General features: G+C 38.2%; 1 protein-coding gene across 2 annotated transcripts in view; it reads right to left on the bottom strand.

Moving 5' to 3' along the window:
- Positions 1–998: 998 nt before the first annotated feature.
- Positions 999–15,909, bottom strand: part of LHX5 (LIM homeobox 5) — a 43,433-nt gene continuing 28,522 nt past the window's right edge. For both annotated transcript variants that reach the window (XM_018560622.1, XM_018560629.1), the window contains 2 exons: positions 7,909–8,074; positions 999–1,621 (listed from right to left, as the gene is read on the bottom strand). In XM_018560622.1, the coding sequence (XP_018416124.1) occupies positions 1,254–1,621; positions 7,909–8,074 (534 nt within the window). In that variant the 3' untranslated portion in view covers positions 999–1,253. The remainder of the gene's footprint in view (positions 1,622–7,908; positions 8,075–15,909) is intronic.

The following is a 15,909-nucleotide window of genomic DNA, read 5'->3' as shown; positions in this document are numbered from 1 at the left end:
CATTTGTTTATACAAAATAAGTAAATGTGAAGCCCAGAAGCTTCTTAAAATTATAATACAGCAAAAGGGGCTTTTCCTTCTGCCCCCTTCTCTTGTCTCCCAGATAAAAGTTTCAGTACTGGGATTTTGACAAAAAATAAACAGAAATAACCCTGCAATATTTTTGTACATCTTCTGTGAGATGTTTGTCTGATATAGGTAACATCTTGCCATTGCTAAAATCACTGAGCAAGAGACTAATCCTATAGTTACCACCAGAGGGCAACCTAACACCATTCTGTGATGTACATCAAAGAGACCACTTTAAACCTCTATAACTAGTCTCTAGATTATTTTATACTCTCCCTCGCATTTCATCATCCAAATATAAGAACATAAGGTTCATGTATTTGACACCCATTTCTTATGCAGTCTAGGCTAATGCCAGCTAAGAATTTAATCAATGCAAAAGCTTGGAGTGAGAGCAATACCTAAATCCAATCCTTTGCATTAGCATGTACATTTCGGGCTAACAAATCTTATTGCTTCAAATAACTGCCCATCATCACAGCTGATGTATAAGAAATAAAAGTTGTTTTTCTTTTTTATAACCAAAATGCTATATTTCAAAGGCCTTTGGTCATCTGACCACAGTAAGATTTTGTGCCTTATATGGTTTGTATGTTTCGAAGGACAGTATAGAATATCGCTTGGAGTTTAGGCTGAGTGTTGATAGAGTAAGTACCAAATGGTTCCTAAAGAGCATATTTTGGGCCTGGCCTGGCTCAGAAAGACACACATTTTTGAACATTAGAAAAGGAAAATTGGTCCCAATCCAGGTGACAGACTAGAGGCTTTTAAGTAGGAGAACTAAGGAGGCAGTTTATTCTTAAACAGCAGCCATGGAGGTGAATTTTGGTTTTGGCGCCTTGTTGGTCCCAATCATCTCCCACATCCAGATAGGTTGTCCAATGTTTTGGATGAGTCAGAAGGAGGCAGGCTGGAAGTCCATCTTATTATGTCATGGAGGCGGCTTTTGGTTTTTGTTAATACTACTTGCTTTTGGTTTTTCTCTTAAGCCAAGATGTCAGAAAAAATGTTTATTTTAAGCTCAGCAGGGCAAATTAAGTTGCGGAGCATAAGGTGCTCCTGGTCCTTTTGTCTTCTACCCTTTGTAGGATCAAGTCTTTGTCCAATCAACTTCAAAATATGAAATCAAATTCAAAGGAATGTGTATGGTAGTCTGTAAAGACAGTACATTCATTTGCTGTTTATTACCATACTGTGCCCTCATTAATGTCAGGGTTCTGATGGGGTAAAGGACCACTAAACCCACTATTGCTAGACATAGAAAATGGAGGACTTGGACCACTGCTGAATACTTCTCCAGTGATGGGATGCAAAGACCCAGTCATGCCAGGCTCTGGGCTGGGTGTATCTGGGTGAGATATCATGTCCGCATATCTTTGGTTTTCCGAAGGGTGGTGACCACCTAGTGGTGGTTCAAGAGGGCCAAGAGGAGTAGAGCCAGGCCCTGAATTCTGTAGGTAGCTGGAATCTGCTGGAGACTGTGTCTGGGAGGATGGAGGCCCATGAGGGAAAAAGTCATAATTTCCACTTCCATAATAATCCCCTTGGTAATCTGTAAAAATAGTGAAAGTAGAAAAAAAACTGAGAATAGATGTGGTTTTATATTTGTACACACTAAACATCTAAATGCTCATGTTAAATGACCAGTAAGCCAACAACAGAATTCGAAAGAGGTATGTTTGGCCATGATTATGCATTGCATAACCTACACTTTGCTTTTTAACCTATTTTCTTCCAGCAAGTTTCCTTGTACATATGTTAGTACAGCATAGCCTTTAGCTTGAGGAGTCCTAAGCTCATCTTGGTGACTGTAGTGCATGAGATAGTGGCAGGGAGCAGCTCTTTTGTGTGTTTCTTTGTGAATATATAATTTATTCTGTCAATGCGCAAGAGTGCTACAGATAAAACCAGCCATAGGATTACAGAGCAGATGACAAGCATATGAAAACTACATGGAGAAGAAAAGACAAAAAGAATGAAAAGGGGTAGAACCCACAGCGAAACCAGAACTTGCTTTGCATTAATTAAGACAGGAAAGGTGAGAAATTCAGTTTTTTTTTCCTCACAACTTTCCTAGGCAGAAAAACCTGTTTTATTAAAAAAGAAATGCAACAATTTAAGTGAGAAAATACTTTGCTTGAGGGTAAGACTGGCAATATCCAGTATTTTCTATTCAACGATCACCATACTAAATACATATATGTGTGATATGTGTGTGTTTGGCATAAATAAATGTTATATATATATATATCGTATATATCGTCCCAAATCTCATGTAACTATAGGTAGCATGTCTGTTCATTAGCTATCAATTGAAAGGCCAAGTATCTTTGCGTGATATAGACAAAGTTCAGTATAATTTTTTAGAATACTGGCATTCAGCAGTGCAATGAGAAAAACACCTCCCATAATACAAGCTCGTCTCAGGTCAGTGCCCTTATACCCTAATTAATGGTAAATAATAAGGCAAACACTTAGCAGAAATAAATCACACAGCAATCAGAATGAAACCCATTTGTAAGTGTGGCAAAGCATTAAGTATGCAGAGGTTTCTGCGCTGCTTGAGGAGGAGCTGGAGAATACAAAGATGCTGGGAGGGAGCAGATGGGAAAATAATTACTTTTGAGGCTACTTATTGCACAATGAAAAAATGTACTATGAATGAATGGAAACATATCATGTAACACATTACTGGCACAACAACATAAGTGATTTGTAATCTAAAATAGTTATAAATTATGAGGTTGAAAAATATACACATAATTAAAAAAAAAGTATTTTTAGTGAAAAAAAATCTTTATTTTTACAGCACCAAATCAAATGCAAAGTAGGACAGAGTCTGAAAAGAACCACGGGCCAGATTTAGTATCCTTTTAATTGAATTTGCCACTAAATCACCTACTGGAGAAGGAATAAAGCCACATATTTGGATTCTTTTGTTTTGCTCTTTGCTTAGAATGAAAGAGCCGATTCTGTAATCTCTTGACATACAAATCTATTGAGGGCACAGAATGCACTGCTCTTGGTAAACAGACATCCCCATTCATACAGCTCAAAGAAACAAGACACATCTAACTTGTAACAGATCACAAAGACATGGGAAGGGGGGTGATGTATGGAGAAGAGAAGAAAATCGGAGATTCAGGGGAGGCGCAGAGATGTATAAAAGACTGAATGAAGAAATATACATTAGATGCAGGGGTGGGAAACACTTAAAAAGAGGGCAGGCGAAATTGGGTAAAAGGAGGGAATCAAAAACGAGAAAAAGAAGAAGGGAGAGAAAACATTTTTATATATACCAGGGGGATAATTTATTATATTTCTAGGTTTTACAGCAACTCAGCTAATACATCCTGCACTCCTGCCCAAATCAGACTATGATGTATAATTGAAAATGTTTTTTACACCCAATATACATCTACATATAGCCAACGTTGTGGTAGGATCATAGGCTATGAAATACAGGTACCACATTGACACAGTAGTGTATTGATGATAGAGAATGGTGAGGAAACCACACAGAAAATTCCAGCTTTACTGAAAACCTTTTCAAAAGGCAGAGGGGTTGTACAATTGTCTCTTGCCCACTTTTGTATCCCACCTACTGGATGGGTATTATCCCAATGTCTTACAATTGCTAGTTTTAAATAAACTAGCTTGCATCTAATATATTGAGGTGTCTATAGTTCTCGGTACTAGGAAATGTATAGGGTTTTCCCAATATGACTGAATGTTGAAAGCAAAACAAGGTTTTCTCAGTTATGTTGGTGATACCATACTTAATTTGTGGTAGTGATGACAAAGTTAGGTATTGTGTCATCAACATAACTGAGAAAACCTTGTTAAACTTTGCCAGGGATAGTTAGCCGATGAAGGTAAGGTGAGAAATAAGCAGTGCATGGGTGCTGTAAAAAAAATGAGTTGGCTATAGAAATTTATAGAAACTCCAAGGAGAATAATTATGGATTTTAGATTCTGCATGGTGTTTCTGGCTAAAAGAACGAAACAATTTGGGAGAGCAAAAAGTTGGAGGGGGTACTACAAGGTGAAGGTCATTTTAAAGATAGATCTTTTAACAGGTTTTAGAGCAATAAAGCGTTTAGTAAATAAATTGTAGATTTAGGAAAAATACTGAGAATGTGAAAATAGGTTTTTACCACCCAGAAAAATATAATGTTGACAGTAATGACACAGATCGTGTCTATGATTACAGAGGATTTAAAGAAGCTGTGCTAATGATAAGTGTCAGGATGTTTTGTCAATGTTCGTGCTCCATCTAGAATCCCTCTAGTGTATATTATGAGTTTATTAGCATGACTTTTGTCCATAATGTCTTATATAAAGAATAAAGGTGAAAGACAAAATGTGAGAGAAGGCCTTTGTTATACCTTTCTGTCGGTTCATAATACAAGTGACAGCAAAGGCGTACAGATGCGAAGAGGAAGAGAGGATAAGAGATAAAAATATGAGCAAGAAGTTAGCAAGGAAAGATGAGAAAGAGAGGATTGATATCATCCACCACTGCATTTTACTGCTCTGGGAGTATTATTAATTCGTGGGTTTAGGGGCACATGACACAAATTATAATTGCAGTTGGTAAATTGTGAATCAGAGGAAGGAGAAAACAAACAGAGAAAGGCAGGGTACCCTGCTCTCTCCAATCACCCTCCATATGTTCCAAGAATGTGAAGGTAATTGGAACAACTGTTGTCTGAATAAGGTACAAAGAAAGCAGCTGTGCTATTGTCCCCTACAACACTACTGAGAGAAAGAGAGACAGAGAAGAGAGAGGGGAGTAAAGGAGGGGGTGCTGAAAGAGGGGAGAACAGGAAGATGAAGAGCAAGCAGTGGGGTGAACCAGGAGTGGGCATGTCGCCTCCATAATAACACACATTACTTTTTACTTGCCGCGCTGTGAAAAGTTTAATGGAACGGGGAAGGAGACTTTTAAAGTAGTGGTGTGTAGTAAGAGAAGGAGGTGGTTATAGTGGTGGTTAGAGGATTGAGAGGGAAAAGGAGATTAAGGAGTCCTCAGGAAGAAACCTTGTGAAAATCCTTCTCTTGGAGGCTTTGCAATCATTTAATCTTTGAAAATGAGGTTTCTGGGTAGGGCAAAGGTATTTTAGGGATAAAGAAAACCAAAATCCTCTACTATCCCTTAAATAGGCACTGAAAGGGGTCAACTTGAGAAATGTCATGCATCACACAGAAAAATGTGCTTGCATTATTGACCCCTTTAGCGAAGAAGATGTTACAAGGTTACTTAGCTTCAGTTTGATAAAGCATACAGGCACACTGGTCTACTATTACATTATACAAAACAGGCATCTAGTTGTATGTATTTTTACCTAAATGTTTTAGGAAGTCATTATTTTCCACTGAATCAAGGAGGCAATTCTAAACGGGCAACTGCACTAAAATTTTAGCAGCCATGAGTTTGATTCCCAATTAAAATGATTGTCCTTGCTGAATGATATCTTGCAAAATCTGTTCCTATAAATTGGACAGGTTTTCCAGCATGCTAGCAGATTTCTGCAGGGGCTATTCTAAATGCAAAAACGTGCTGTGGCTCAATTACCTTTGCAAATTATGATTAACAATAGTGAGTAATCCTTGCTTTTTAAAACCAATATTTCACTATTGTGGGGGGTGAAATCCATCTTATAACCAAAAATAACACTCCAAGAGCCATCAAAACTCACTGTGTAGGTTGTGATCCCACATTACCTTGGGTCAGGGGTAGCAAACCTCCGGCCCTCCAGCTGTGGTGAAACTACAAATCCCATGATGCATCTCTCTTCGGGAGTCATGTCTGTGGCTGTGAGAATCTTTAAATGCCTCATGGGATTTGTAGTTCCATTTACATTATACAAAACAGGCATCTAGTTGTATGTATTTTTACCTAAATGTTTTAGGAAGTCATTATTTTCCACTGAATCAAGGAGGCAATTCTAAACGGGCAACTGCACTAAAATTTTAGCAGCCATGAGTTTGATTCCCAATTAAAATGATTGTCCTTGCTGAATGATATCTTGCAAAATCTGTTCCTATAAATTGGACAGGTTTTCCAGCATGCTAGCAGATTTCTGCAGGGGCTATTCTAAATGCAAAAACGTGCTGTGGCTCAATTACCTTTGCAAATTATGATTAACAATAGTGAGTAATCCTTGCTTTTTAAAACCAATATTTCACTATTGTGGGGGGTGAAATCCATCTTATAACCAAAAATAACACTCCAAGAGCCATCAAAACTCACTGTGTAGGTTGTGATCCCACATTACCTTGGGTCAGGGGTAGCAAACCTCCGGCCCTCCAGCTGTGGTGAAACTACAAATCCCATGATGCATCTCTCTTCGGGAGTCATGTCTGTGGCTGTGAGAATCTTTAAATGCCTCATGGGATTTGTAGTTCCACCACAGCTGGAGGGCCGGAGGTTTGCTACCCCTGCCTTAGGTGGACTTGAAGATGCATTCAGAGATTGTATCTATTAGCTAACTAAATATTGGGGAGATGAGAGCAAAGGGCTCGCCTTTATATATTTACATTAAGAGATTAATTAATATATTGGATAAAATCCCTTTAACATGAGCAGTACATGAATTAGTTTATTTGCTGTAAAATATAATTTAGTATATGGTTACCCTTACAATGGAGTGCCTAATGCTATTTCATTATGAAATATATCTGTAGGGCCGCAAAGATCCAGCAAAATAAACATAAATACTACTGGCAAGCAGTCTTCAACTGTCCAGATACAAAATAATATTTCTGCATAGTACAAAAGCTGTAGATGTTGTTCCCCTTTCTAAACACTTGAATACTGATTGCAGTACCAATGTGGTATCACAGGTGTATGTAACCTATTCACTTTACTCTTGTTGTTGATGATGGATCTCTAACAGCTGATCACTGGTTCAGTAAGAGAAGATGAGAAGTTTGTTATTTGAATTGGTTGTATTACTCTGTGCTGAGCGAAGAACAGGCATAATACCCTATTATTGTCTGAGGGCAAAATGAATGGTATACTCCCTGATGTCTGCATAAAGACAGGAGTTCTATGTCCTGGTGTTCATGTATTAAGTGGAGACAAGACATAAGTGTCCTGATTAGGGTATTTCCTAGTATAACACAAGATGAGAATCTAGGTGCCCTTGTTACCCTCCAGGACCAGTGTAGCATTCTCATCTTGCTTTGCACTCCAGCCACCGTACAACAATATGGACCCTAAATAAATGATCTATATAAACAGATGCAAGTGGCGGCAGGACCTGGTAATAGGGGGTAACTTGAGGATGCAGTAGTGGCAATGGTAATATAATGCACATAGTCTTGATGTCTGCATTTTAGGGATATTGAAGAGATGTATAATTTCCTGAGGTCTGTCCTAGGAAGAAGTGAGTTTTATGTATGCGTAGGAGATGAAGCATGTAGGTCTGTGCCAATTGCGATACGGCCTATTGCGGACAACTGTGTGATTATTTAGGTTTGTGAATTGGGTGTCCATTATTGACCCTTTTTTTTTTTAAGTGCAGACACCTTTAAGTTTAGCATCTAGAAAAATGACTCATTTCCCATTTATAACACGCATTACCATTTATTAAAAACAGTGGGAAAAATGCTAAATTAGATTTAGCAGAAATAAAAAAAATAATTACACATAAAGTGACACAGCCAGACTGATCAAATAAGTCATGGTCCATTTTGTAAGAACTTGCATCAAGAAATTAGGTTTTCACCAATAAGGATCAACAGCGAATCTGCCCTCCATTTTACAGGTGGTATCCCAATCAGCTGAGCATCTTCTGTCTAAAAGGATATCACACTCAGACTGTAGGTTACCTCCATAGTAGCTGTAAGGGCCAGATGCAAGAATGTCTGACTCATCCAGCCTTCCTCCTAATGGACGCATACGTCTTGGGCTCCTGAAGAAAGCGTGCCTTCGTGCACCTAAAGCACTCAGCTGTTTCATTCTTCTCTCCTTGGATCTTCTGTTTTGGAACCAAACCTATAACAAAATATTAGAGAAAGGCATTTAAACAAAAGTCTCTAAATTCATGGGCTGTAATTAATGATAAAGTAGACAAATACACCTGTATCTTCTTAAGTAGAACCTATAACCTTGTACCCAGGTATAGATATATTGCATGTGTACAGCAGAGGGGTAGGCTAGAGATAAGTGAACTAATCTGTTGGCTTCCACATCTGACCCAGATCTGGCGGATTCTCAATCAGCAAATGTCTGTGGCAAATTCTAGGCAATGCCCCAGAAGATTTGCAGGTTTTCTTCTTGCCAACTTCTTAAAAGTTTCAAAGCTGAACTTCTGAAAATCATTAAATGTTTTTCACATCTGGCTGCCAAAAGTACCTGAGTCTCACTCTTGATACAAGCCTCTTGTAATACTGTATTCTGTACTCTAACATTGGTAGATGGGGGGCCTGCAACATCAACCAATTAAACTCTACAACATTGCATAGTCCATCTAACAGTGATTATAAGAAAGAGCAGGGTGATGGCCTTGTTGGTATGCTGCTGTTGGTTCACTGTCCAGTCACAATTTAAGGGGGTGGATAATGGAGCAGGTTATATTGTCAAAATGCAGGGTCTACAAGCATATCAAAAGGAGTGCAGAAGCATATATTCATTGCAAAATATTTTTTGCTGTGTACTTGGAGTTCACCCTCCAAAAAAACTGATGCAAATGATCTGTCTGTCTTCACTACATCATGTCAGGTCTTCCTCTTTATTTGTGAAAAAGAAAGGTTAAACTATAGTAAGAAGTCCCTTACTCAGTTACCTCCAACTACAGGCTAAGTGAATCTTATTGAGATTATAGAACTTGAAGCACTGCGGTCTGAGAGTTACCCTTTTTCCAATTCCCAAAGCACTGGAAACTGGTAAATCTCTGCTCCAGTCACTATATTGATTTTATATGAGAATAAATGTAGGGCCAAGCTTTGCCTACAAAATGTAGCCCTTTCAAAAGTTGCATCGTGGTGTTCGGATGCAATGGACCCATTATTTTTCATCATGACAAGGGAAATCATCTTCAATATCCCCTTTCCCAACTCCTCCTTAAGGACCCATAGTTGTGTGGAAGAGTTGGTGCCCATCACAATGTACATGATCCCAGTTTTCTTACAATGGGGATACAAGTTCATTTACAAAAGCTGTAAAACAGGATTCAGAAGGTCTAGAGAAGAGGCTTATTGTTTATTGTTGATTATCATAGCTGCTCTATAATAGGACAGGAACCAAATTAGGAAACTGAAAATGTCAGAGGCACAGCATAACAAGTGACACAGGCAATGTTCCTGTGAACTGATGCAGTGTAGGTCAGTAATATGTTGGATGATATCTGGCGTGAATTGGTAATTGAGTGGAGGTCTGTGGTAGCAAGATAATGGGGTACACCTAAGCAGAGCTTGCAAGTATCCAAGCAGCTAGCCAAAAGGATACGGTCATAAACAGGGCAGCCGTTATTATTGGGGGCTAATCCTTATTTGTGTACAATAGCTGTGCTCTATTTTTGCTACCACTGCTTGTGCACAAAGATCAAATATTATATTGGTAGCTTAGAGCATGAAGACTATTTTAATTTACATTGCATGTTAACCCTATCAGTGAACTTCTGTTATTTGCTCCCTTTTGGTCTGTTAAACATACCATTCACAGCAATGTTGACTTTGCTTGAATCCAGTGCACTCTGCAGTTTTATCCTGAGCACTGTAATCAGCCCTGCCCAGGTCACCTATGTTAACTACAGAACATCTCCTCCCTATGTTATAAAGATGAGGAGAGAGAAAGGTACTCTGTAGTCCTAATACTTTCCTGTTCTAGGATGTCAATTCTGCTTTACTATAGATTTAGTAATGAGTGCTGTCATCCTTGGACAGGAAGTGTGTTACTGGCATAACAAGATGAAAATATAGGGAAAAAGGCCAGAAAGAAGAAAACTAAGGCAGCCAATACACCTACGGACTTGGAAAGCTGCAATATATTAGCAGGTAACAGCAGAGGATCAGATAAACATTTCCAACCAACAAGATCTTCTGTCAAGCAACATTAGCATACCAAGCTTTGTGATTGTCTGTACCCAATAGTGTGTTATGTGATGATGCTGTCATGTTTTCTACCTTGAGGAAGGGACCCTGCGCGGCCCCGAAACGTCGGTTTTTTTAATCTCTATGACGCCTCTGTCCAATAAAAGGACAAATTTGCTTTCATTACTGAGTGCTGGTGATTCCCTGCTTTTTTCTGTGTCTGCACGGCGCCATCCGTGAACCAATGTCACTGCGAGCACCATCCTTTCTTAACTGGCCGGGACTGTTGTGAGGTGTGCGGAGGGTTCCCCCAACGATCTACATGTGATGATGCTGAACACTTGTATCCTAGAATCTGTCAATAAATGAATATCTAAGCCCCTGTTCACACCTGTGTGATGTAACATCAGTGCACGTGCGGTGCAGCATGTTTTTAGTGTGTTGCGGTAGGGCATTCATTTGAATCATTCATTTAAATCCCACTTATTTGAAATCATACTGACCCTTATTTGAAATCATACTGCAATGCATAGTGATAAGTTACCATGCAACACACGTGCACACACATAATATTCATTTTATTAGGCACAAAGTAACATTACAATATGTCAGTACAAATTGAGCATGTTACCATCCTACAATTTCAGCCCTTGCGCTCTATCATTTATTGTGATGTTATATTGTACCTAACAGAGACATACACATATATCTGCAGATTTTGCTGTGATGCAAATGTTTCACAAGGAACCATATAGCTGATTTAGATGCTGTTGTTCTTAAGAAAGCATCTTGCCTTTCATTTGAATTGCTCTTCTTTTGTCAAATGTGTCACATGCTGCATTGTTTCTAAGCAGCCTCACTGCAACATTAAAAAAATCCTTTTAAATAAAGACATTTTTCAGTCACCTAGGTGAACATAGAAAAGCAAATCATTTTTTATTCTACATGGAGAAATTGAAAGCTTTATAAATATATTCCCTTTTTGAAGTATGCAACATATACTTTTGTTCTCTTTTGGCTGTGTGGCACCGCGCTGGGCTGCACAGTGAAGATTGCTGGAATTGGGAGAAAGGAAAGTATTTAACAAAGTCGAATGTACTCAGGGGTGAGGATGGGCAGTTACAATAAAATAAGTTCGCTGAAACTAAAAGTGTATGTCAGGGGAAAAAAAACATACTTAGTACGTCTGTGAAGGTTCTCATTCACCCAGGCCAAATCACAGCAACTGGACATGTATTTTTCTTGAAGAGATTTTGCTGATTATCCAACTAGCTTTCTCAATTCAGAATCCATTCTGAATTGAGAAAGCTAGTTGGATGAAGCGCAAAAAGTCTTCAAGAAATATAGAACAAGTCCAGTTGCTTTGATTTATTTTTACAGATATAACATACTCAGTACATTTCTCCAATACAAGCATATGTCCCCATGCTTTATCTCTTTAAAAATTCTGCAAGTACAAAACGCCTCTTGTTCCTACCAGAACTCCATTGAGTTTCTAACTCACTAGCCCTGCCCAATTCTCTTCTGTGAACTGCAAAACACCACCCCACTATGTTATGGAGATGAGAATAGCACAGTTACAGTAAGTGAGTGAGCATTGTCACCCTACAACAGGATATGTGCAACTGGCAGAATCACCAGATGAAAACAAGAAATCTAAAAAAGATAACTAATGCAACCACCACATCTAAGGACTAGTAAACTGCAATATATAACTTTTTTTTGTTCTTGGGGGGTGCTTTACAAGCAAGTGGATAGGCTGCTGAATTTAAAGGCAGCTAAATGCAGCTGCACTCTGCTATGGGCACATACAGCTTGGCCAATTAGCCAGTTTGTGTGAGGCCAGAAATGCCACCCGTAGATGCAAAATGTCTAGTGCAGTAAGTTTAGTTATCATCGAAACTAGCCAACCAGATAACTCCCTATGTAAAAGAACATTTTGCTGGATATGTTTGAACCTTGATACTGCTTACACCTACTGATATCACATATGTTTAAAGTTATTTTTAATGTTGCTTCAAATCTAACTCAAAATATCACTCTTATTAACCATTCTTTATCACCTTTCCCACAAAGATGGATGATGACACATGCCCCCCTCCTCCAATGGTGCAGGCAAGGACACTTGATGTTGGATTGAGGAGCATAGATGGTTTGAAGTGGACCTGACCAAATAATAGCATGATGCAGCAATCATAATCTGTATCAGGCGTCTATTTAATAAAAATGAATAGAGTGAATAAAAATGAATTCTACAAATAAAGATAAACAGTTTGTAACAAGGGGCTACAGTAAATAAAAAAATAGGAAGGAAAAAGGAATATGAAACAGATTTAAAGGGGATCCGGCACGTATGATGCTACAAAGAAAAATGCACATATCTGAACTGTCTAATATGCCAAAAGAGTTGTTGTTATGTCCACCAATTTTGTGATCTATACACCCCCACAAGACAGTGTTAAGGAATATATTGTGGTCATCACCCCACCCTGCCTTTTACTTGTACAATAAGGGAGCTGCAGCACCCTGATAAGCATCAACCCTGATCGCTATCCTGCTATCTTCTCCTGGTAGCAGAACCTGATTAGATCCTAGTGTTGCCCTTCCCTCTCCCAGTCAGAGTTCTGCAGTACACGAGACAGAAGATGTTGCTCTCAGGACAGACTCTAGTACTTATTCTAGTTATTTTTAAAATGAATACAAAACTATGCTAAATGTTTTTTTTTTTTATATAGCTGCCCACAGTTATACAATAAAGATGAAAGGAAGGCTGGATCGCATGAAATACATATAAAATGTATAAAATATAACTTTTTTATTTTTGGGGATTAAATTAAATCACAAAAAGTTCAGGCTGAAATCACAGTGCAAAATACTGTATGTGTAGCACTGACCATAATATGCTACTTAAGTTATAATGTGCAGAATGGATTACATGAGGATGGGGTAAATATTGGTTTAAAAGGTTATTACAAGTAGCTCTTAATATATTCCGAAGACAGCGGAGAGCCAAAACTTTGGAAGGAGTACACATGCAATGTCAACTTATTGGTATATAAGCAAATACACATGCATTTAACACACATGCAGTTAAACAATACTTGCAGAGAAAGGGAAACTAATCCATCTATCTATCTATCTATCTATCTATCTATCTATCTATCTATCTATCTATCTATATATCTATCTATCTGTCTATCTTTATATACAGTATACACATGCACATGAGATAAAAATCCAATCAGAATGTGTTTAATTCACACTGGGTGATTTCCTTGTGTATGTCTAAAAATAGATAAAACATTATGCATGCATATACATGGAGAGAGAGAGAGAGTGAGAGAGAGTGAGAGTGAGAGAGAGTGAGAGATATGGTATAAATTATAATACAAACTTAATGTCACCATCTGGTCAAAGCAGATTGTTTATTTCAAAAGTCTTAGGAGTGCTAAAAGTATATAAAGTAGTTTAAATTTATATAAAGTATAAGATTAATAGAACAACTCCATTTAAAACTGATTGTTCAGCTATGACTATGCACAATGCCATTCATTAGTGAGAGTTTGCAGCAGTGACTTGTGTCCCTGCCCTTACCCACAATGACATAGATGTTACTCTCTGACAACTAGATTTGTCAGTTATTTGTTCAGTACACAGCTCAGTTTATCCACCCGGATACCATCACTTGGCTTTGTAATGGCTGCATTGTCTGGGGAGAAGTACAAATGCTGGTAGGAATATTTTGCCATTGAAGAGATATCAGCATGTGATTTACTTTGCCAGTAACCACCCGAAAATGAACTACCATTTCACTTCAGGGGTTATATGTAATGTGACTGTAATTTCAAACTAAGTGAGGGGCGGGGAAGCTTATAGATTACATACTTTGTGCCATGGTGTTGTTGAGGGTGAGATAATTACAAACCTTGAAATAGTTTCAGCCTTGAGGAACTGTGATGGCATTTTAAAATGTAAGGTCTGCAGCTCATCCCTTGACTAGGGTTGTGGCATGGCATCCCACCCCTAAAATGAGGGATTACTGAGAACTTTGGAGGAATTCTTACCGGGATAAGCCGCAAGAGCAGGAACATGAAAACCATCAAACATGAAAACCACTTTATCAAAAGCATCATATCCTGTACAAGCCCCTCTAAAGGGCTTATAGGATCCGGATTACAACTCTTTCAGGGGGATGAATGGGGACCCCCGCCTGAGAGACAAGGGAAGGACCTCACTCTTTTGCTGATGAAATGAGGATTAAAAAACACCAATCTTTTTCAAACTGAATAATAGGCAAAGACTTACAGAAAAAAAAAGGTATTGAGCTTTGAAAAAAAGGCTACAGAGAAAGTGAAAGGACCACAAAAAAACAAAACATGTAACTATAAAAGAGAGAGATCAAGCCTTGACGCTAAATACAGATGTACACCTGATTGTATATAACTAGACAAGATTAAAAAAAAAAGATCACTGTTCTTTATACTGTGTATTTGAAACTGTTTTCACTGTGTTCAATGCATTTAAGCATCTGTTGTTTTATAAAAGTAAATAAATAATTAAACAAATGACAGTATATTTTTTTTGCAGTGACATCTCATGCATGTGATTCCCAAACAGTATGCGCTATTTTACCAAAAGTGTGTGTTGTACAATTCAACCATTTGTGCAATTTTCAGTCACCTAATTGTTATCAAACCCTTGTTTCATCTCTGTTTGATTTATCAGGTCAAGTCACTGGAGATTAGGTAAAACACTGCCATGTTGCTGGGTTGCAATGCTGCTTGTCTTTACAACAATAACAGAACAGTGTGAGTTATACTCGCCTATGTGCACATTTGGGTAACAAGGCATAAGACAAAAAGAGTGGTTAATTGGATATGATTATGTGGTCACAAAGTGCCCAAAAAGCTGAGCTTTTACATAAAAATTAAATGGGGCTGCCCTAGCGGTAACAGTTGTGGCATCGATGTATTTTAGAATACTTATTGAAACCCCCGCCTGAGAGACAAGGGAAGGACCTCATTCTTTTGTGTGAGGTCATATGCTTGTGTTAAAAGTCAAAGTAGTCATTTTGTGGGAAGACGTGAATATTAACTTGACATGCTTCAGAGATGCCTCATTATATTGGTGGGTTAGATATTGGTTACAGCATCTGTAGAGTCAGCTGAGGATATCTCATATATGAGCTTCCTGGCTGGACAGTCTCTATGGGGGTGATTTAAAAATCATACACGCAGCCCCACTTCACACAGCATTCTCGCCACTAGATGGAGCTTAAGAGCATAGGAATTTCCTTGACTCCATCTAGTGGAAAGAATGCTATTCAGTCATTCTGACCATATCTTAGCCTACATTTTGACTGGATGGCTCCTCAAATATTGTTTTTTAATCAGTCTGACTTTAAATCAAACACTCTAAAAGAAACACACAGGGGCAAACATATAAAGTGCATACATGCATTCATTGTCCTTTGCCCCCATGTCTTAAAGAAGAACCTCATGCTTTGCAATATATTTACTAAGTTAAGTGAACATTCACTTTGCTAAGTGAACAGCCTCTACTACTACTACTACACCTCACCCTTATAAAATCCCTATATACTTCTTAAAAATTGAGCTTTAACTTCCTCACATTATACAGTGTATTGCTGAACACCTTCAGAACACATACATGATTCAAAACACTACATTATAAAGTCTTAGAACTAAACATTACAAGCTTCTATCATGTGCAGTCAATTATTTCAGAGTTGACATATACAAAGGAGAATCTACAGGTGATATGTCTATAAGCACACTT

This window comes from Nanorana parkeri, unplaced genomic scaffold (assembly GCF_000935625.1).
Source record: "Nanorana parkeri isolate BGI_ZX_2015 unplaced genomic scaffold, ASM93562v1 scaffold18, whole genome shotgun sequence".
Taxonomy (NCBI): Eukaryota; Metazoa; Chordata; class Amphibia; order Anura; family Dicroglossidae; genus Nanorana; species Nanorana parkeri.
Note: the sequence above shows the minus strand (reverse complement) of the source record. Positions and strands in the feature narration are given on the sequence as shown.